This window comes from Lagopus muta, chromosome 10, assembly GCF_023343835.1.
Source record: "Lagopus muta isolate bLagMut1 chromosome 10, bLagMut1 primary, whole genome shotgun sequence".
Taxonomy (NCBI): domain Eukaryota; kingdom Metazoa; phylum Chordata; class Aves; order Galliformes; family Phasianidae; genus Lagopus; species Lagopus muta.
Window position 1 is genome coordinate 18,377,128 of NC_064442.1, and position 23,387 is coordinate 18,400,514.

Consider the following 23,387-nt stretch of genomic DNA (forward strand, 5'->3'; position numbering starts at 1 on the left):
TCCACCTCTATTTTGGTGTCGTTCTGTTGTTTGCTTGCTGGGTTTTTCTCTGTCTCAGTGCCTAAACCAAATCTGCCTGGAAAGGGCTGCTTCTGCCCCAACCTTCATTGCACTGGAGCTCCTTGCTAGCTTACATGATAATGCTTTGCAGCTGGGGAGGTGAGGATGATGGGGAAACAACTGGGGAGCCTGGAGGAAGGGCTGGAGCTTACTTCTCACAGACCTGGCAAGGTAAGGGCAGTGGGGAGATCTGGGGGGGTGGTTACCAGGTGAAGCCCACCTTTTGGGGGGTGCTAATTTTTGTTACAAGCAGCTGTGGGGTAGAGAGTGGGTCCTGGCTGTGCTCTGGAGGTGGTCCTGAGGATGTGGTTGGACTTGAGAGTCTGGGATGTGCCACAGTACTCTGGTAGCTGCATGGCTGTCTTTGGGGTCCCTCTATTCTAGCAGGCCTGGGGCTCGGGTTGTATGGCAGGTGCTGGTTGTACTCCAGGGTTTTCCTTTCCATGCTGATAGCAGTCTTGGGGAGAGCTAAGGTGGTCTCAGTTCAGCAAGCCCTGTGCTACTGAGCACACTGCAGCATTTACAGCATGAGAGATGGGTGGAAATGCTACAGGCTCTGTATCAGCCAGGCTGGGAAGAAGCACGCTGAGTGTCTGGGCAAGGAAGGCTTGCAAATGCTGTAGGGAACTGGGGGGATTCAGCCTTGGGATCACCTGTGGCTGGGTCACTGTGAAATGGGGATACTGGAAGGGATGCAGGGCCAGGCATACCTTAACTGGAGCAGGCAGCAAGGAGGGCAGGAGCCCAGGTGAGATGGTCCTACTGCCCAGGCTGGGAAGGGCTGAGAGCCTTCTGGAGAGTGGGGGACAGCAGTGACATTTCCCCCCCCCCCCCCCCCCCCCCACTGGGTAACATGGGGCAGCCCTAGAGGCGCTGGCAGACAGATGGCATCTGGGTGAGGTGCAGAGCTCCCAGAGAAGGTTTCTCTGGCAGCTCCTCAGTACAGATTTACTTATTTTGATCACGAGGCTCCAAGCCCTGACTGCAAGACAGGAGATGGATGGGAGCAGAGCGTGACCGGGGCTCTGCCTTGCAGCAGCTGCGGGAAAAGCCCAGTGTGAGAGACAGGCAGGGAAGCCGCCTCCGCAGCAGCAGCACAGAGGTTGGCCAAATGAAGTGGATGCTGTTCCCATGGAGACAGTGCCCACAAAAAGAAATGGGGCCTGGTGTGCTCCTCAGGCACAAGGAGGTGGGATGTGGGGTCTGGCAGGATGCTGGGTGGGATGGAGCTGTCAGGCATGCAGCCACCCCCTGGGGAATCCTCTCACCCTCTCTCTGGGTGAGGGGGGCTCCAAGTCAGATAAGGGCTTTCCAGAACATCCCAGCTCTGCCAGCCAGGAACTATGAACCTCGGGGGCTCATAGTGGGGTTGCTGTTTCTTCCCTCTCGGGTTGGAAGCCCAGAACAGCCTGCCCCATTGTCATGGCATGGTGGAAGTACAGAATCTGTTAGCCTAGAATGAACCAAAGGAAATGGGGATGCATGAAAACCGTCAGTGGGTGCTTCTTCCTCTTCTGGAACCTGGCTAAGGGTGAGTAGTGCCTGTTTGGATTAAGTCAATGCGATGAAGCTGTTGCTATGCTTGCAGCACATATCATGTAATTCTCCCAGCCTTTGGTGGGGGTGCTGCAGAATGTTTTAACCAAGGCTGCCTCAGGTTGGAGGGTCTCCAGGGACTCAGTCCCCTGGGATTTGGTAGCTGGCTGAGACAGCTGGGCTGGGGAACAGCATTTCCTTATACCAAGGAAAACTAGTGTTTGCTCTGCATTCAAGCCTTGTGACAACCAGCTGTCCTGGCTACATCCTCGTGGAGAGGAAGGTGTGGAGGAGAATCAGTATGTGGTAGAAAAGTGCTTTGTGAGGGGGGTATCCCAGGAAAGAAGGTGGGACAATGGGAGCTGAAATTCAGTTCAGGGTAGAATTAATCCTTTGCTCTGCCTCAGTGGCTATGAGTTCATCTCCCCAGCAAGCTATTGATAGCTTTCAGGTTCTTCTTGCCTGAAGAAAGCAAGCATACAGCCTGGATCTGTGGGTGTTTCCTTCTGCCATCTCTTTAACCTCTTGTTCTCATTTTCTACCTTCATGCCTGCCAAGGGGCTTTGCCCTCTGTTCCTGTCTGCTCCCTCTGGCCCTGTCAGCCCTGCACCTTTTCCTGTGTGCTTTGGGGGATCGCCCCCCTTGGCTCCCAGGGCACCCATCACACTGCGGAGCTGGCAGGCCTCTTGGAGGCAGCTGTGCATTGTGCCTCTGTAACCTTCCATAAGCAAACACCTCAGAGCACCAGCTGGCTTTTTTTTTTCCTCCCACAGTTGCACTTCCCATGTGTAGTAAGGGCAGCCATAACCTGGCTGAAGCCTGGACTAGAGGAGAAGCTGTATTGGTTTGACATTTTTGGCAAAGACAAATGGCACAATTTGAGCTCATGTTTTCATAGGGATGTCTTTCTTGAGATGAGCAGTTATTTGCTGTTTAAACTCGATTCTGTCTTGAGATAGGAAGCCGCTCTTAATGGGAAAAGCCTGCAAGTGTTGTATCAATTTATCTAAGGTGCTGGAGCTGCTGTAAGTCAAACCTTTATGCCTATGCTGGGAGCATAAATGCTATTAAGGAAGGACACAGTGAGGCATGAATAAAAATTAGTTTGCTGCATGAGTTCATTGCTACGCTGCTGCTAACAAAAGAGTCACTAATGTCAGTCTCCCTAACTGAGGCTGAAAAGAAACAAATTAATCTTTTCCAGGTAGATGCAAAAATGGTGCGGGTTGGGCTTTGCCTTGCAGCTCTGCTTACCAGCGAGGCGTCGCTGCCATCTAGTGTCCCTGCCTTGCACTGCCGGCGCTGCACGAGGGTGCAAGTTACAGCTGCTCGTCCTTCTTTCTGCCTGGCCTAACATGGGCTTCCCGTCCCTCACCAGCACCGTTTCGTCTGGTTTGACCTCCAAAGCACGTACTGTATGTGCTGCCGGAGCAGGAATTGCTTTCACTTGAGGTTAGTAAGCAGAGATCACATCTCTGCAGTACTGCCTGTCCATGCCTGCAGCTCTGCTGTGTCTTGGTGCTCCCAACCCAATCTCTTACATCTTTCTTCCCAATTTCTTCACTCCTTTATATGTACCCCATCACTTCTGGGGTAGCAGGGGAGCGAAGCAGTGCAGCAGATTGTATTCCTGTTTGCAGAGGTTGGGGGGAAGGAAGGGTCTGATGCCCCCAGGAAAATGGGACACAAGGAAATGGGGAAGCTGGCTGACTTGCCAGCAGTCTGGATTGGGCATGAAGGTAACAAAGAGGATATGGCAGCATTTTGAGTGTTATGTTTAAAGAATTACAGTGTCACTTCTCTGGGGCTTACTGTCTTAAGGCTATTTGTTCTCTGAAATGAACTTCCAGACTTGAAATCCTTTCTTCTGCTGCTTGCTTGTTACAAATGGCACTGTTGCTGTCGAGCTTTTGAGCTTAGTCAGGGAGACAGTGCTTTCTCAGGGTTTGTGTGTGTGCAGGGGAGGAATGGTGTCCTTGTGTTCCTCAGGAGGAGGCAGCTTGACCAACCACAGCAAGCAGCGCAAGCACTGCTCACCGAGTCGATTAAGGGAGGTAGAGGAGTAGCAGAGAAGAGAAACTCTCCAAGCAGACCAGAATTTGATTGGATTAAAAAAAGTGTATTGGATGTCCAATACAAAATAATAAACATGAAGTTATAAAAAAAAAAAAAAAAAAAAAAAAAAAAAAAGCCATAGAGTATACAGCAAATACTACAGAAAGGCCAAAAAAAAAAAAAAAAAAAATTGTACAGGAAGGTAAATGTCTACAGCAGTCCTTAAAATTATTCTACATGAGAGTCATAAAACAATATACAGGTTTGCTTTTTCCCCAAATCTCTCTGAGGGAAGCTGCCACTCAACAGCTTGACTATGACACTACAAGGATACACAATGTCCAAATTTAAAATCACAGGATATGTAAGAAAACGTAGCATTAAAATGTGAAAAAGTGCAATACAGATTGTACACTGAATTGAATAAATGTTTTCTTTTAGTTTAACCTTAAAAAACCAACTTTGAACAGTTGTTTTATCATTAAAAATATTCCCCCTCCCCGAATTCAATGACAATATTAACATTCATGGTGTTATACATAAGTAATATTCACAAAGACCCACCAGCTAAGAATACTGTATGTGTAAGATGGTATTTCTTTGGGTATAGGTAAAAAATAGGCAAAGGAAAACATCCATCCAGGAAAACGTTCAGGACAAAGTATGCGGTTGTAGGACTGAAATACATGTTCTGTAGCTTATTTTGCCCTGAATTGTTTTGATTAAAAGTCCAAACATCAGTTTTCCAGGTAGCCCACAGTGCTCCAATTCATTGATTTCCTCCCTCCCCTTAATAATAAATAAACCCAGCAACTGTGCTAAAAATGACAGTACAAAGAGTCCAGGCAAAGAAAGGAAGTAAAACCACAGCCCAAGGCCTTCTGCACTCTGGACCATCTGTTGGCTCTCCTTTCCCCAGCAGTGGGCACCAAGAATGCAGGCCCAGAGCTTTAGTTAGAAGCATACAAAGGGTGGGAAGCAATGGGGGTTTTGTTTGTCCTGTTAAATCTCAAACAGCTCGTTCTGCTGCAGCAGGGCAGCAGTGGGCTCTGCAAGTGCCTCTGGTACCTGCACTCCCTCTATTGGTGATGCTGAGCTTCCAGGAGAAATCAAATGGCTTCTCCCTGTCAGTCAGTTTTGGGTTTCCTTTCATCTTAACAGTGAAAATGCAGAGGAATCTCCTGGGCAGATGAGTTTTGTTTCTTTTTTTAATTGTTTTTTTTCTTAGTAAGATACAGTCCCTCCTTTCATGCCATTCTTCCTCAGACTGTGGCAGAGCCAAGCAATCATCTGCATAAGGAGAAAACAGATTAAGATTTTGCTTCCCCTCACAATGGATTTCCCTTTTGATTTTCCTTCCTTTCTAGACAGATACATGAACAGCACCTGAGTCACTAATACTGTTTTCCTTTTCACTTGGTTCAAAAAGAATAGGAAAAAAAAAAACCAATTTTCCTTGCTTACATCTCTCAAGAATCCTTAAGAGAAGGCTTCTTGTTTAAAGGGCCTGGGTTGGAGAAACTGCACTGGGGTTGGACTTGCTGCTGAAGGGTCCTGTGGACACAGTGTAAGGTAAGATGGGAAAATACCCTTTGATTGAGGAGAGGCCCAGGCAGCTCCTAGCACCCACAGAGCTGCCTTCAACCTAACAACACCAAAACAGCACTGTTGCCAAAACAAGCAGTAGTGGCATCTAAACTTAAGGTAACCTACTTCACAGGAGGAAATTTTTTTAATGTTTCTAAATGAGGCTCACTGCAATTCAGTAACCAGAGACACAGTATGCTGGAGTTACAAGGAAGGACGGTACAGAAGATGCTTTCATTTTCTTCAGTCTTTCGAGTCAATGTAGAAAGACAGCAAAACAACAATAATGAAACCTCCCCCTGGATTCCCTCCCCATCTACTTTTCCCCACTCAAAATATTGAAACTGCACAAAAAAGCAACAAACAAGCCTTTCAAATTACATTTCAATTCAAACAGACTGGTAATCTCACAGTGATGAGAGGAGAAAGTCAGGCTTTTAATAATTATAATATAAAAATAATAATAAAAAAAAAGCTTACAAATAACAGTGCAGCATCCCAAAAGGCCATGGATTAACTGCCAGAAGGGGACGTAATTATATGCAGAATAAAAAAACAAAATAGAACAACCCACACTGGCAATGAATTTTCATACACAATAGAACAAGCAGTCAAATGTCAGCCTAGGCTGTGAAAAACAATAGTTTCTCCTTTTTTTTTTTTTTTTCCTTGATTACATTATTTTTTTCCTTTTTATATATATATAAAAAAAAAGATAAAATAAAAACACAAAATTGTACATAAATGCAAATGTCCAACACTGAAAAGGCAGGGCAATCACACCACTGAGACAAAACCTGACCAGGAAAAAATAAAACTTATGAAGTCCACTCTCTTTCCTTTTGTCTGGATGCTAGATTTCAGTCCCATCCTGCATGGACTCAGCAGGTAAATGGAACTCAGCTTGGTGTGACTTTGTTACAGGATGATGGCCGGGAAGGTCGTTCCTCTGTGACCAGCTGTAGCACAAATGCACCAATTGGTTCCTCTGCCTCCTGGGGATGCTCTCGATGTGCTGTCCCTCTTCTGTATTTATTTTTTTTTTACTGTACAATTCCTTGTGTTCCAAGGCTGAGTCCCAAGACGTGTGAAACAATCTGGAGTCATGTCCTGGTGAAGGTGGTCATGCTGTAGTGATGGCATTAAGGTCCTTCATGAGTCCTTCCAGGTGGGCCATCTCTTTGGTCAGCTCATCTGGTTCATAGCTCTGTGAGAGAGGGAAAGGGTTACTGCCAGGGCTTTGCTTCCTTTGGCATAAGGAACAGAAAGAAGTGCTCAGTGATGCTGGTGGAGATTGTGGCTCTGACTCACAGCTAAGCAGATTTATTGCATTACAGAAATTAATACCTTGGAACAACACTCAAATATTAAACACAGCTTTCTGCAGTAGTGATTCATAGTTTCACTGATTTTGAGACTGTGATCATCTTGTCTGTTTTCCAGGTATCAATTCCTCCTTCAAGGCAATGGCTGCATGGGTACCCAAGCAGGTCATTTGAAAACATCACCACAGAATTATTTTAAAGATCACTTGTGATTGTTAACAGATGGTACTCCATGTCGAGCCTCAACTGTTTAGCTTCAGCTATACTGAGCAGCTCTCCTAATTTTATTATTAAGGACACTCTCACCAAGTGCACCCCAAAGCCTTTTCATAGCAAGTCTTTCCCAGTATGGTGTAGCTTTCAACTCCTTCTATTTTTTTTTTTTTTGCTTTTGGAGCATTTCTCTAAATCCTCCTCCTTCTCTCACCACTGTTTTCAGAGTAGAAAGATAAGCCATGCTGCGTTCCAATACCAGCTGTGCTTTTGCCAAACCCAGAGCAGCACATCTCATATGTACCATTTCTGCTCTGGTACATTGGAGGCACATTATGAGAGCCTCTGGATGGAGTCTAATATGAAAGCTACTGCTCAGCTGCCTGCACACTACAATGCTGAGTCCTTCCAGGGACATCTGACACCCCTTCCTTTGCTTCCAGCTGCAAACCTTTTCTTTCACTGACACAGATAAACACTGCAGGCATGTTCAGTTTCCCAAGAAATCCAGATTCCTTCGTACCACAGAAGTCCGTTCTGCCCTGTGTCAAAACTGTTATCTGCCAACTGCTGGCCAACAATAAATATCAGTGAGCTGGAATTAATAAATATGGAATTGGACTCAGTCCTTCAGGATCTCATAAAAGATCCTCAGGAGGAAGTTTTCCTCCCAGGGGGTGGTGAGGCACTGGCACAGGCTGCCCAAGGAGGCTGTGGATGCCCCATCCCTGCAGGCATTCAAGGCCAGGCTGGATGTGGCTCTGGGCAGCCTGGGCTGCTGGTTGGTGACCCTGCAGACAGCAGGGGTTGGAACTGGATGGTCACTGGGGTCCTTTTCAACCCAGCCATTCTGTGATTCTAAAAGCTCAATCCTTTTGGATCACTTTCTAATCCTAACTACCTTCTATAATTCCTACTTTAGTGGGCATAAAGTATGCACAATGACTTTATATTGTACAAATTTATCAGTGGCTATATTTATGCATGAGTATATTTAAAATATAAATCTTATTTATGAATTATAAGTATTTTGGTATCAATCCTAAATAAATCAGCAAGGAGTGACAACAGAAGGGCAAAATGCACCAAATCAAGCACGTATACAATCTCTAGCCCAGCACTTACAGAATACAATCAAAAGGGTGAATTAAAGACACCAGAATGATAAAAGGAGAGGAGAAAAAGGAAATAAGAAAATCATTCAAACAGTTACACAACAGCTAATACAAGAACTTCTTGGCTTGCACTTTCAAAAGAAAATAGCTCTTGCCTGATGCATCAAACGTCCTCCCTTCTTAAAAGCAGCCTATTTTTAATGAAGCTCAACTGTTGCATTTTTCCCCAGATTCCTCTCATAAAAACATATCTGTGATGTTGAAGCATTTTGGCATCAATACTTAGTTCTTCATCTGCAATGACACTCCTATGCTTGGCAGCGACGCAGCAGCATAAGCAGCAGCTGCATGGCTTTAAGAGAATCCACGCACAGCACGCTTGCAAAATGAAAGCAGGCAAAAATCAGACGTGCAAGGAACTTCTATAGCTCCTGCAAATAGAAGCCAAAGGCACAGGCTGCAACTCCATTAGGTGCTGAAAAGAATCAAGGGTACTGCTACAGACAGATCCGGGCTTCACTCTTCTCTTCTTGTAATTGCAATAGGCTAGCAAGAAACCTGCAGCACTGAGCACAAGAAGAGAAATTAGAAAGGAAATGCTAGAGAACATTACTCTATTTTCAGCTAATAGCCTCGGGACAACCAAAATATTGCTGAAGATTTATCAGCTTTGACTTGGTGGGCTCTGTGGACCAGAATAGATGGAAGAACAGCATCTGTTTTGTGCAAACAGGAATAGAGGTATGGTCACAGGTAATCTTCTGATTTGAAAAGTACTACTCGTGCTTACATTTAGGTGCTTATTCTCTGAATTTACAGCCTTGCATAGAAGGTTTTTGCACTATGATGTTTTTATGTGGGTTTACGTACAAACAGCAGTCAGTGCAAGCCAGAAGTCTCACTGTCCTCTGCCTTTGGAAGTCTCAATGCAGTCACTACTGAAGTTCACAGCTATCACACAGACAAAGGCTGCCCCAGAAAGCTGCTGGCAGTGCCAGGGTACTTACGCTTTCCGAGTCCTCGAGCATCCTGGTGGTCTCCTGCACGTCAGGGGCACTGGGAACCACCACAGGCATGGGAGGCCGTGTTCTTCCTAAAGTCCCAATCGATGCAGTCTTCACCGAGTGAACTGGATGGGAGGGAGCTTAAAAGAAATCGTGACACAATTAGGCCCCAGTTCTCTGCCCATTCAGAAAGCTGTTAGGAGAACAAAAAGGATTTACTTCGTTGCCCAACTCTACCTTACCTCACACCCCCCACCCCACACCCTTTTCTCCTTCCAATCCCCTCCCATCTGCACACATCCCTGCCCATCCCCACTCACCTTGCTGGGTCAGCAGTGGGGTGCTGGGCAGCGCAGGGTCGTAGGCAGAGCCGGCTGCTGGCACTGCTGGTACTGCAAAGCTCTTCAGCGGGTGGGATGGACGGACGTGAGCTGTGGGCAGGCTCTGGGCCGCATCCTCCTCCTGTGCACTGCCCAGGTAAGCACCCGAGCTGCTGTCGGGGTCCTGGTGGTCTGCACAAGGCTGGGACGAGGAGGCCGGCATGGTGTCAGAGCTCGGTGTGTTCCGAACGGATTCTACGACAGACCAAAACATGTGGTTTGTTTCCTGGAACACAAACGGTCTCTGTGGTCAAATGGAAACATAGCAGCAGTGTTGACAAGCGCTTTTTCCAAGATTGCTGTGTTAAGCTAAGAAGTGGATTCACAAGTTGACCAAATACTCTGTGCAACTCTCCTGTTTGAAGGTGAACTGCAACAGCTGCCCACCAACAAAAGCTTGAGAACGGAAGGAGGCCACAGGTACAACACCAACCAGCAGTTTTGCACTGGAACAACTGTGTGTCACAAGACACAGTTGGCACTTTGGACCACAGTGTGGGACTCAAATCTTCCCTCTCATTTTACACTTCAGTATTTCACAGTATAGGAATTGTTACATAGGTACAAGTATGCATATATCACTGCAGCACGTACAGAAGAGCCAGTTCTCTTTCCAAGATGATTGACAGACTCCAAATCCCTTTACTTGCTGAAAGCTAAAATGAAATGCCAGGCAGCAGGCTCCACCCTGAGCTGAAAGGACAAATGGGATGGCATCATGAATTCAGGACACCGTGAGCCCACTCAGAGCACATGCAGGACAAGAACTGGACAGCAAGAGCTGCCACTTCACAGGTACAAACAGAGCAAGAGACCTCTGCCTCTAAGACACTGTCTGCTGGCATACTGCAGCCTTATAGCATGCCTTCATAAGGAAACAGAAAACAACTCTCTTGGCTCTGGCATCTTAATTAAAATTTAGACCTTGAACTAGAGAAGCTCCTGATTCACTTCAACTGTTCAATGTTACCTACTTGTTTTCTATTGACACTGTTGCTTCAGAATTTTTCACAGCACTGGAGGTGTTACAAAAACCACAGTGATGGGCTGCACTTCAAGCCTGAAAAGCACTGCACAGGAAACGGCACAATTTTCATTGTGCTTCAGGCAGATTAACCAGAGAGCCCCAGGAACAAAGCCTGGACCTTAGTCCTCTCTTGCGTTTAAACACAACCAATTAGGAAAGTTATTATCAAATTAACTTGCTCAAACTGGATGTAAATGGCTGTTTCAGACACCAGGGCTGAAGGTTTTAGAATAAGGAGTCCTCCTGTTTGAAGTGTGTACAAAACATTAAACTTCCTTTCCAAAGGGCATTATCTCCTATCAAAATGATCCATACCTGACCTACACAAGAAGCTGGTTACAGAAAGCTCAATCTAACACAAGGATATCCTCTGTGCTTAAACCCATCCCTCTGCCTCTACAGGAAATAACTTCTCCTCCATTCCTTCTCCCTGTCTTTTTTTGGCAATGAAGCAGAAAACATACTGTGGGTCACCTACTGAAGCAAACACAGTGCTAGGTGAAACTGCAGCTGCCATCTAAAAACCTCACAACTGTATTTTCATTCAGCACAAAGAGATACAGCAAAAGAAAGAAATGTACCAGCTGGGTCGGTCCTGCTACAAGGCCCCAGCAGAGGCTGACCAAACTCCATTCCAGCTCTCGATTTCCACATTTCACTCATTGTTCCATAACAATCAAAATCTGCCTGGACGTTTGTATCTCACCTGTGGAATTGGCCCTGTCTGAATGGGACATGGATGTGCCCATCGGCCACGGGCTGACCTGGTGATGGAGATAGCTGCGAGTTGGAGAAGCGAGGCTGCCGGAGTGGAAATGATGGTGAGGGTTATCGAGTGAATGGATGGGATGGGCACTAATCACAGCTGTGAATGAACACAAGACAGAAAAATGCTTAACATACAGACAGACGTGCGCGTGTACTGAAATGCACCACATCCCTCCCTTCTCCCACAGCACTGCTGAACAACAGAGCCAACTGCTCAGCAGATTCGTGATACCAAAACAACATTTCAGTGCCAGTTTTCCAGTTCAGCTCCCACCAGGACAAGAACAACCCCCCAAAGGCAGCACCTCCATTTTGTTGCACAGAAAAATCTCTCTTGGCTGCATCTTCCAAGAGCTTTCTGTCGCACTTGAGAAGAACAAAGTTCAGCTCCCTTTAGCACTTCCACATATTTCACATGATGCTATAAATGTTAGACTTACTAGAAGAGACACACAAACTCAAATTCCAAAATCATTTTTGGCTGTCATTGAATTTCTCAGCTAAATGCAGCATCTTTGGTTAATTAATTAATGTAAGACAAATAAGTGTAGGAGAAGACACCCAAGGCTCTATTCACTCCCTCTGTATAGAATTAGTAAAACTCTGCTCCAATGCACTTAAACAAAAACCTCTTCTTTTTTTTTCCCCTCTGCCATCTTCCTGTTTTATTGTTTCTGTTTGAGTCAGATGAATTTTATACTTACTGTAAGTCATCCTTTGCCCTCACCCTCCTGCTGTAACAGCAAAGTCCCACCACTCCCCACATGGGAGAAAAGAGTGCACACAGTTTAATTCTTACAATGCATAAAACACTAAACTGCTTCACATCATTGAAAGGAAAGAGTCTTAGCACAGAAAACAGAAGGGAAGGGCTGAACTTCAGCGCTACCACCAACACCATAGAGAAACGGCTGTGCTGGGTCATTTGTTCTGAACTTTTCCTGGAAATTCCCCACACATGCTGGCTTTGAAATGCACTTTTTAGAACAGACACAAACAATTCTGTCACTGTTATGGTGAGCCTGGTTAAGACTCCTTGCACTGATGAATAGTTTGAACTCAAAGACCAACTAAACAAACCTGAACTCTCTGACTCCTTCATTTCCTAGAAAGCAGCCTGTCACAATGTGTGACTGGATCAGAGGAGGCAATGTGCACAGAGATCACCTATTGGTAACAACAGATTTCCCTCTCCCATTATGTCAGCCCAACAGAAAGCCATCTCTATTATCAGCCCCCTGTAATTGCAGGTGACTACACGAATACTGAGCGCCCGGTGCTAGATTTCAATCCTGGTGAAAGAGCTGCAAGGGGATACGGCCACAGTAAAATATGAGGTGCTGTCACCAACAGCTTCAAGGAAGACAGAAATGCTGCGTCGTCTCCCAGGGAGCTGGCAAATGGAGGAACACTACGTAAGAGCTGTGTAGTCAGAAGCCACGGCAGAGATGACAGCCATCAGAGACACCAGGAGTCCTCCTGTGTGTTGGTGAGGTAGGAGGCACGTCCGTTGTAAGGCATACAATTAAGTGTAAACAAGATTGTAATAGCTCTGAAACACTATCCACAGCAGTATCCAGTGAGCAAGGGGGAGAAGAATGACCCACAGGAAGGTAAGTGCACCATCCCACTTTGCCATCCAGCTTAAGCTGAGGGCAACTTTGCAATGAATATTACGGGTTATCAGATCTGAATCACGTAGCCATCCAGCTCAAAAATCAGTGCATTGTGCCACCAGGCCTTCACGAGGACTATGATGTGCCATTTAATTTCAAAGAAGTAAAAAATTCCTATCAAAAAACAAAGAAATGTGGCGAGTTAAAAAATGAATAGGCCTCTGCTTCCTAACATCCTGCCAGAAGTTTTGTCTTCCTGCTGTAGAAGGCAGGGACCCACCAGGCACACGCCATTCCTGTTGCACTATTGTACATGAAAATATAACTGAACATTAAATTATCCTAATTTAGCATAAGAGGTAAATTTGAACACAGTAGTGGGGGAGAAGAAAAAGCAGTGGGAAGTTATCTGCAGCCACAGATTTAAGCACAGGGAATGGTCCTGCTATGCTGCTTGCTGAGAAGGGCCTCATGTACCAGAATGTCAGTTTTCTGCACAGCTTCTGCCAAAAGTATCTAAAAGACACTCAATTCCTTAATGCTTTCACTGACCAGAAACCTACTGCAAGTCTTTGCAAACAGGAGACAATGTTGAAGTCACAAGAACAACTTCAAGCCCTGAGCACCAGAAGGCCTTACTTCTCCCTCGTGCTGACCTGCTGCACTGAGCCAGCTGTGTCTGTGAATCACTCCTCCTCTCTGTGAAAGCAGCACTCTATAAGGCAGGAATAGCAGGTACGCTTCTCAAGCGAACACAGCAGAGCTGGTATCAAAATAAGATGTCAAAACTAGGTTTGGTGCTGCAAGGAAAAACCATATCCACAACTGTATCTGTCAGCTTCATCAGATCAGCTTGAATGCCAGCAAGCAGTGCACTTGGAATATGCTGCCTTCATAAGACGTGTGCCACCACTGCCCCTATCAAGCCTGTCAGCTGCACATCTTCCATCCTATGTGGGGCTGATCAGGTAAGCTGCTGAGTGCCTTTCTCACAGAATTAACGTAGCGTGAGGCACAACACTGCTATGCTATTTCTGTGCAGCATGCTTCAGCACTGGCTGCTGTGTGTACTCTGATGTGTTTGTCCAATGCTGTATCTCATCTGGAGAAAAACACACTCGTCAGTATCAGAGTGCAAAGGAAGACTCCGTGCAGTCTGCATTTCTATGGGGTCTGAATGCAATGTGGAAATCATCAGCTGCATGCACCTTGTTGGACACCCAGCTTTGACAGCAGACAAACTTTGAAGAAACAAACCAGAATAAAGGTGATTAGCATCAATCTATCCTCTGCTCTTCTCCGATACATGTAAAACTTGGAGAAAACAGGAAGCATCAGACTACTTACTTTAAAGCAAGAAAAGTAGATATTACTCCTGAAATACAGGAGTTCAGGAGTTCAGCTCCTGAGTTCCAGTCTAGCTGTTGGGAGGTTTAGCAAAGACCCTTTTCATCTCAGAGTTTTATTATTTGTAGAACAGAGGTATGCTCTAATGCTTAAAATATTTCATAGTAAGAATAAGAATTTTTGTTGAAGCAATAGAAACACAAGTTAGCACTTCTGCTCAACAGATCATTAACTGATAGGGAAGCACATAAATAAGAAGTAACACCAGGCAGCCTTCTCATTTAGAAGTCTGCTCTGCCAGACCAAAAGCCTCAGCCCCCATCAGTGATAGAAACACGTTCTACTACATTAGTGTAACAGACACGCTGTGGAACAGTACTGCTGTACCTACTGCAGAGGCTTCTGGTATCCTTTAAAAAGGAAAAAAAGAACAGCATTACAACTCAAAGCTGTTTCTTCTGCTCAGTATATTATGGAACTATCTCACCAACAGGGATGCCTTACATTGAGCCAGCCATGGTGACACACTGCTGAGTTCTCATCTTCCCTCACCGGGCGACTGAGTTGTGTCTGAAGCTGCTCCTGAGCCACTGCTGTGCTCTGCTGTACATTCATACTGATGTCTGTTTGCCTCTTGAGGGTGGGCTCTAAATTATAGACTAGTCAAGACTTCACAAGGAACTGAGCACCGGGGAGAAAAGTTCTGTTTGATGTTTCGGTCAATGCAGGTACAGGTAAACATGGCCATCGAGGAAAAAGTGAACATGATTCCTGTGAAAGTTTCAAGATGATGCCAGTTACTGATCATCCATACATTTTCAAGATGGAGAAGAGTCAGCAGAGATTCCCCACATACTGGTGCTGGTGGGACTAGCTTTAATCAGTAACCTGTGTTGCTGACTCAGGCCCAGAAGCAATCAGAGAAGTATTTAAGATTAGGATCAAGGGGATGGAGTAGCTGCCTCATGAAGAGAGGCTCAAAAGGCTGTACTACATGGCTGGGAAGATGACTAATGGTGGAGATGAATCCAGTGGAGACTGACCAGCCCTGATACTAGAACGACAGATCACTTGTTGAAGCCAGCAAGAGATTGGTTAAAAAAAATACAGTACAAATAACTATATGAGACATCACGTTTTGAATGTCTGGAACTTGCTACCATGGGAGACTAGAAGCAGACAGCAAATTCAGAAAGGGGTTAGACCTGTTCAGCAGGTCAGTAACTAGACCACAGAACTCTTGGTGGCAACGTATCATCTACAGCTCCTGTGTTGCAGCTGGCAGAACACAAAGAGGATGGACCACAAAAAGCAGCCAGGCTCACATCTCCCTAAAAAGCACCTGCAATTGCCACTGCTGAAGTCTGAGACAGACTGCTGGACACGTTCCTAATTCACCCCCCTTTTGCAGTACACCACCTGCTCACTCAAACACTGCCTTCACAACAGGGGATTTGGGATGCTTTCTTTGAACCGTTTCCATTGCAGATATGGGAGAATTACTTAGGAGATTCTAAGTCAGAGATGAAGTCAGTGTGGGTGTGTGTGCATACATATCAACACGGCTTGTTTGAGTGCTCCCGGTTCCAAGGCAGCGAGGTGGGCTGTAGACTTACGCTGAGGCGGCTGAGAATCAAAAGGCATCATCATCTTGGGCCTCATCCCCCTTCTTCCTGCCAGCGTGGACATGCTGTCCTCCGACTCATGCCCTGGAGGAAGAATAATGAAGGTTATTTTGCACGGCAGCGAGACTTCTGTGATACCATACCAAAATGATTTCAATCCTCCTCTCATTATTTCTGGGTGTGTAGGAGGGCTCTCCTGTTGGGAAGCATTTTTGTGACTCGCAATGGACAAAACCAGCTTTTCTATCCTTCACCAGGAGGAGGACAGTTAATGTAAAGCTTACTGGGCACTGGAAGGGCTCTCAAGGCCATCAGGCTAGCACAGACAGACTGCATGCTTGACTGCACGCACTTGTTACACAAACTACTGAAAACTGATCAGTTTTTACGGAAGGAAAAATCATCCAACACTCGTGCTTCCGTTTTCTCACTAAAACATGTGATTCTTCCTTGCACAGAGCCTTATAAACTAAGCATGAGGCAAATTAACTACTTGGAAATTAAGAACAAAGAAATACGATGGCCTAGAAAACTTGAATAAAGAGATTTTGCCAGATATAGTAAAATATATTTTAACACTCAGGATCAAAGTACTTGCTGATGGCTCACCTCTGTAGGAGTTCCGCCTTTGGTGAATATTGCTGTCCATGGAATTATCAACTGGGGTGATGTCCTGGGAGTTGCGAGGGATTGGGGTATCTGTCATGATGGGATTGGGATCTGGAGATTTATCAATGGGTTTTAGCTCCAGTCTTTCATGATGGATCCAAAGGTCAGGAGGCTTGACATCTTTGGAATTCCCTTTGTACTTGTGGGACCCGTTCACTGATTTGCAGGCAGCCCGTTTCCTTGGGAGGGAAAACAAATAACATGTTCTTAGATGTATGCTTCCCTTCACTTGGTGGAAAAAGGCAAATTTTCATTGAGATTTCTTTCTGATCTTGCATCCAGCTGAGCGAAAGCCACCCACTGGGCAGGAAGCTTTGAATTTTACATATAAGCACATCTGGCATCTCAGAGCATAGCCCTGCATATTCCGCATACTCTGATGCAGAATTCTCTCTCAAATGGTACACATACTGCAGAACTGTGCCATACACACAATGGAAGTCTAAGCTTCCATTAACAAAAATTAAGTTTCCAGTGCTTATAGCTATTGAGGGAATATTCTAAGCATGGAGTGCACATACACCATGCTGTGCTGTGCTCCAGGGCTTACAAACAACCTCAAACAATAGCTACAAGAGCGTGGAAATAGCTCACTGCCCCAATAGCATGGTTAACCTGAAGACTAATGACAAGAACGTTCATTTTACTGCTGTTCAGACTAGACACAACTAACCACAGCACGTGTGAGGCTCCTTGTTCCACATTTGACAAGAAGGGTTTTTGGGAAATTGAAATTTAGAGCTCTTGCACTGTACTGCCCACATACTCACTTCAGACCTTGGCAATGACAGAGAAAGGTGTCCCTTCCAGGCAGGGCAGTTGCCAGACATGGCTGGGAGATGTGGCTCAGATACCTGACCACATTCCATTCTGAAAGGATTTGCATTTTTGCAGAATGGTTCAGATTGAGCAAAACAAGTGGAGATTATCTTACAAGTTTGACTTTCATCGCTTTCTTAAAACTTTGTTTTGCATAAAAGAACCTCTTCATATTCTAAAACAATTGAGTTCTCTTCAGTTCTTTGAAAGAACGTGCAGAAACAACATTCAGGAGCCCATGAGTGGAAGCATCATTTCTGTCACCAAAATGAGAGCAGAAGTCAGATACACACCTATATTTAGGATTCTGGAGCACTGCTCTACAGAATCCCACACCAGATTCTACTCCAGTCATCTATCTAAAAATTAGATATTATCATTCACAGCTTGGAAACCTGCTCCACACAGTGAAATATACGCTACGAACAGAAGTGAGAATGTGCCTGAGCCGCTGATCTCACACAGATGCTCAGGACTAGAAACACAGGAGCTAGGCCAGCATGCTGCCCTGTCTGAATTGGTTCTGCCTCTGATCCTGGTGCAAGCAGCAATGGAAGCTGCGTAACAAGAGATGCCAGCTCTCAAATGACCATCTGAGCTTGCAGTAGGACACCCATCAAAGGTTGGTGTCATTACTTGCAAACATACAGAGTTGATTTTCAAAAAGGAATGCAAGATAATCCCAGTACAGTATTTTAAACAATAATTTATCTTCAGAAAGGAAGAGGTGCAGGTCTATATGAAAGCATTGTTCAATTCTGTAAACCACTGATGGCTGCAAATTCTGAAATGCTGATTAGGAAAAGCAGAAGAACATCATCATCATCTCCACCATAACATCCACCAATACAGCTAGGTTATCTTCTGAACACCGGAACTCAAACTCATGTTCCAGCACTGCATTATTATTTGGATCTCAGCACATGGTTTCTACAGCCCTCTAGACTTCAAAGTAAAAAATTCTGAACCATTATAAAGGATGGATTGCCTGGAATTAAAGGAGAAAGATAGGAGGGGGCCGAGTGCCACCCAGACAGCTTACTTTTTTTGGTGAGAAGTGGTACGACGCGTGCAGAAAACGGCGACGATGACCACTATCACAATGGTGATGACCCCAACAGACACTATGATGACAAGAAGCATGTTGCTATCCAAGGGAGAGGTCGGACTTCCATGGGGACTGTTACTGCCTGTGGAGCAGGGAGAGAAGGGTTATTTATCTTAAAGGCTTGGAGAAGATCCCCATCAGAAGCAAGGGGCACTGATCCGGGCTGGGAAATAAAGATGAGTGGAGTGAGCCAGATGGAATTCTCTTGAAACGCTTACTAATTATTTCGTTATTCACAAACTGTGTTTCTGTACTACTGTTACATGCAGAAGGCACTTAATTGATTCACTTCCAACTAACAGTCTATAAAATTTCAAGTTCACCCTACTCAAACAGCTGCCATAAGGAAATCCAACAGTTTAGAGTCTGAGGAGTTAACACGGGACCTTGCTAGAACCAAAACAATGCGGGCATTCCTTCGGACCCAGTAATCACACAAATCCTATCAGTATTCAACTGCAGGCACTCTCCTCCAAAGGAAAACACATTTTATGTAATGCTAATGAGTGCTACCGCAGGGCAGGGCTGCCACAATGCACAGCGCTAATAAGGAGAAGGGGTTAAGATGGTTTTTCTCCTTCCTGATATGTTCTTACTGAATTAATTTTACACTTGTGCTCTACAGCAGCCATTTAAAACTAAGCAGAGAACAAGATCCGCTATCAGACTGAAACGCAAACGCCCGTGAAGGTATTTCTTCCAAATACCATATGCAGTAGGCAAGAGTGCTTTGAAAGAAGTGTGATACGATTTCTTGAGTGGGAACAGCTCATGTCATAAAGAGCACAAAGTTACGGGAAGAGATCTGCTGAGGGCTGGGAGCAGTGTGCTGTCACTCCGGAACAGCACGGCACACCTACCGCTGAGCGGGGGTTTGTAGTCCGGCCCCACGTCCACCGGGCGGCTTCCTTTCCCTGCAGATCCCGAAGCTGGAAAAGTCACACAGGTGGTAATTCCATCTGCACCACCACATCCACGCACACCCACACCTCCCACACGCTGCAGCATTCTAAGGCAGCTCTTTCAGAACTTCTTTCCCAAGTGCTGTGAGCACTTTCCCCCCCTGCACAAAAGGTGTTCCTCCAAGGAGGGAACCACTTCAGAAGAGCTGTTTAATAATTGGTTTCCTGCGCAGCCCGTTGTTCCATCTTAAAAAATATAATAACAATTATTTGCAGTAATACACAGGTATATATTGAGACAAATGGCTTTACCACACTGTACAGTTAATCATATTGAAGCGGTAATTATACAGGTTTCTCTTCCTAATCCCTAATTACATTAAGCGAGGAAGCAAAGTGCTGTAAGTGTTAAGTCCCTGCCTAGGCACTCAGGCCTGCTTTGAACTTCTCCCCATTCTCTTCCCCTTGTTCCACATTTCCACAACTGACAATGAAGCATCACTAAAATGCTTCTGGAGAAAAAAATTCCGGCTTCTTTTGTTGTTTTGTGTTTTCAGTAGAATGCACTAATGCAAAATTACCACACATATAAGATAACCACACCGTGCCAGGAACAACCTTCCCTTACAGCAATTCAGGATACACAACAATACACACAAAAGTCCCAAACCACATAAAACAAAAGTCCTCAAATGCAGCACTTTCATAACTGGAAGAAGGGTTTTCCTAGGTAAAAAATCCACTCTAAACAACAAATACTAAATGTAAAAGGATGTATGTGAAATGGAAATTATGAGCCTCGTGTCAAAGTCTGTAACTTAGACAACTGATAAGAACATGGTGAGAACAGCAGAAGGTACCAGCAGGAAAACTAGATGAACCCCAATGAGGCCACTAAGAAGAAATGATACCTGTTTACAGTGAGAAGTTAGGTGCTGTCTCAAATATGGAAAAGATGTATTGCAGGACAACTGTGTAATGGCAATGACCATTAGGAGCTGTCAGTCCAGCAAGGACACAGCACTGAGCTGAAGCACGTTCTCACTTTGAAGCACTGGACAGATGAAATGAATTAAACAGAACTGTAAGCAGTTTGTATTTAATGTATTTAGATCTATATGGCCAGGTCACTTACACTGAAAGGATGTGGAAAAAACAGTGAGGTGATTTCTCTGTCCCAGCCCAGCCCTGAAGACATGCAGAGCTCCAGAGGAGCTCGGAGGCAATACAGCTAACTTGGTTAGGTTTGAAAAAGACTAATAGACAGTCCTGTGCAGTTGTAATGCAGCAGGTGGGGCCTTGGTGTGGGCAAGGTCACGGAGCAGCCGACAGCCAGAGATGGTGGCATGCTTCATGTCCATCTTTCTGTTGGATGGAAGCAGGTATTTCCAACGAACATCTGACTGTAAACATCATTAGTAACTATGCAGACATGCTATCTTTAGACTTCTATAAAACATTTTGCCAAGCGCTGTGCAATGCTTTGTTAAAAATAGCCTAATAAAAAAGCAATGTGGCACCTATTAACAAGATTAACAACTAATTAGCTGATAAGAATAAGAATTATAATTGCAGAATCATTGTTCACGAGGGATATTTCTAATGAGGTTCTGTAAAGACCTGAGCTCACCAAGTATAATTCAATATCCTTAATAACACTGGGAAGGAAAATTAAAATAATTGCTACTCAAGTTAACAGATGACACAGGATGATGGAGTAGATAATGAGATATGCACAGTCACCTGCCCAGACCAGCAGGGACCACGTGGCAGCTGCAGTCAGTTCAGCTCATCAGGGCTCTGTGCTCACTGCCACGCCACCCCCACATGGGTGCATCAGTGACAAAGGATGCAAATCCTAGTTAGGTGCTGAAAATGTTGGGATATGCCCAAGCCAAGAACACGTACACTGCACTGCCTCTATGGCCACCAACCAGCCTTCATTCAGCAGCTCACTTTGATGCTGAGGTTCTCCATTCCCTTCCGTATCAAGTTCAAGTTCACCTGAACTTGATACAGTTGTCTGCACCCAGGCAAACTTGCTTTCATTTTGTGCTACTTTAGGATAGTTTTACTAGGACAAGATGCCTTAACTGTTGCTCTTCTACTAGACAAAGGCCCTGCAGCCCAACAGCAACAGCCAGCAACTCCTCCTAATACAAGCTCTGTGTTACTTGAGTGTGTGGAAGAACAATTCAGGGTGCTTAGTGCAAAAGAACAACCCTGAAAGAGGGGAGTAGCAAGACAGAACCATCGAGCTCAGAGCCTCAGTCCCACTGCAGCTTGTTCCTCCCAGTCTTGAGCAACCTGTCTGGTATTTCCTGAAGGACACAGCTCTGTAGGTACAGATCTTGTCACCAAGCATGTGTTCTGCTTATGTTCTTCTTTTCTACATTTAACCTATTGCCATGATTTATCATCTCTACCCTCTTTTACAGGAATCCTGAAACAAAACTCCCTTGGCATTCATGATGTATTAAATCATATACGTTTATAAACATTCATCCAATTGTTAGTAGAAGAAAATGTCACTTCAGGATGATAACGTTGGTGAGAACTCAGTTGTCTGCTGAAATGAAGTTAGAAGATGAGTGCAGAAGAGGAAACGGCAACTTTTGGGTAAACCCTCTTACTCTTTCCCTGTTCCATTCCTGCTGCAGTGGAGAACAGGGAGCATTTGCTTCCCCCAGACAAGCCTGCACCTCAGCCAGCATCTACGTTATGAATCTGGGTAAGAAATTGCTCCATAACTGCCTACTATCAACATCAGTTAGTACAGAGAAGGTAAAAGCGTATTTAAGAAATTACTTCTAAACAGATTGAAAGCGAGTTAAGAAAAGCTCATTCTCAAACCCTGTCAGGATCTGTTTAATTGCATGTCTAAGCTGCTTGCCGAAGTCCTTTTAGCCTCATCCCTTTAGACTAATTCTTCCCCTTTTCATTAGGCTTGCAGCTTTTTTGGAAGAAAGCAAAAATAGCCCTGGGACATTTGCTGTATAATGCAAGGCAGGAAACTCAAAGCTACCATTTTTTCAAGGGAGCACTAAGGCTGTTAGTAGCTAACTGTGCTCTTCAGGAGACTGGAGTCTAAATGAGCTGCCAAGCAGAATCTCACAGAAAAAAGGGTTTCTAGAGCAGACACACTTTCCTTTATTACAAAAATAATTATAGATGTAGAGCTCACAAAACAGCACTTGTGCTAATTAGATAGCTGTCTGATCTTCCTCCTCTATACACTGAGATCTCGCATCCATGGGCAGAAGCTAGTTGGAACATCACTTCATCCAAATTCATTTTGACAGAATGATTCACCTCTGGCATTACCCACTTGTCCATTCATGTGACATCTGACTACAGAGGCCACTTTATATTCCCAACACTCGAACCACAAATAGAGTTTCCAGTTATTCCACTATTAAAAGCACAACAGGAACTTGAATTATATATATATTTAGAGCAGCAGATTCTTGCTTCATTTAGGAGATGCAACAGCACATGGAAAGGAAAACAACACGTGGAAAGGATGGAGTAAGAGAGAGAGCACGGCTGTTCATTTACCTTGATCATTAGGCATTTTATCTGAGGATTCAGCTAGTGGGAAAAGCACAGGGAAGGAAAAAACAAGAGAAACATCACAAGGCTTGAAGCAGCGAGAGACGGAATTTCAACTTTCACACAGCATAAATGGACTTGTTGGCACTAAGCTCTAAATTTTTAACCACAGTTACACAGAGAAAGCACTGTTACCATTTCTATCTTTTACCTCTTCTTGCTTTTTTTTTCCCCCAGGGATGTGAGATGCTTATGCCAGCTCACCAGTTAGCAAGCACTCCTCGATTAGAAAGCCTGCTGTGTCACTGCAGCTCCACCACATCCCCATGAGCTGGTTGGTGCTCCCCAGCTCTGGCTGCTTTGGACTGCTGCATCACAAGCATGTGACACGCAGGACCTCAAGCCTGAAAGCAACTAGAAACTTGTTTTTTAAAATGCACACGTGGGACTTGGGCCCTCTGATAATTAGATGCCCTACGGGCCAGCTTCTCACTGGGAATAACACAAATAAGCAAATAGTTGAGCAAAATTTGCATATGTATTAACTACACGCAAGAGCAATCAGAGAGAAAATTCTATTCTAATCAAACTTCATCACCTTCTTTTCAGCTTAAGTATAAAATTTGTGCTGCTTGGTGTCCTACCCTCTGAGATGTGGCATTCAGACCATGTGAAGCTA

The 23,387-nt window shown here is 44.8% G+C and overlaps 1 protein-coding gene across 3 annotated transcripts in view; it reads right to left on the reverse strand.

Annotated features, from left to right (window-relative positions):
* Positions 1–3,807: 3,807 nt before the first annotated feature.
* The window catches only part of NEO1 (neogenin 1), a 178,940-nt gene continuing 159,360 nt past the window's right edge, over positions 3,808–23,387 (reverse strand). Inside the window, exons 21-29 of one of the 3 annotated variants that reach the window (XM_048956119.1) lie at positions 22,715–22,747; positions 19,115–19,183; positions 18,189–18,336; positions 16,268–16,506; positions 15,650–15,742; positions 11,009–11,167; positions 9,216–9,470; positions 8,899–9,035; positions 3,808–6,445 (exon numbers count right to left, since the gene is read on the reverse strand). In XM_048956119.1, the coding sequence (XP_048812076.1) occupies positions 6,362–6,445; positions 8,899–9,035; positions 9,216–9,470; positions 11,009–11,167; positions 15,650–15,742; positions 16,268–16,506; positions 18,189–18,336; positions 19,115–19,183; positions 22,715–22,747 (1,217 nt within the window). In that variant the 3' untranslated portion in view covers positions 3,808–6,361. The remainder of the gene's footprint in view (positions 6,446–8,898; positions 9,036–9,215; positions 9,471–11,008; positions 11,168–15,649; positions 15,743–16,267; positions 16,507–18,188; positions 18,337–19,114; positions 19,184–22,714; positions 22,748–23,387) is intronic. The other 2 variants (XM_048956121.1, XM_048956120.1) reach the window with 2 other exon arrangements.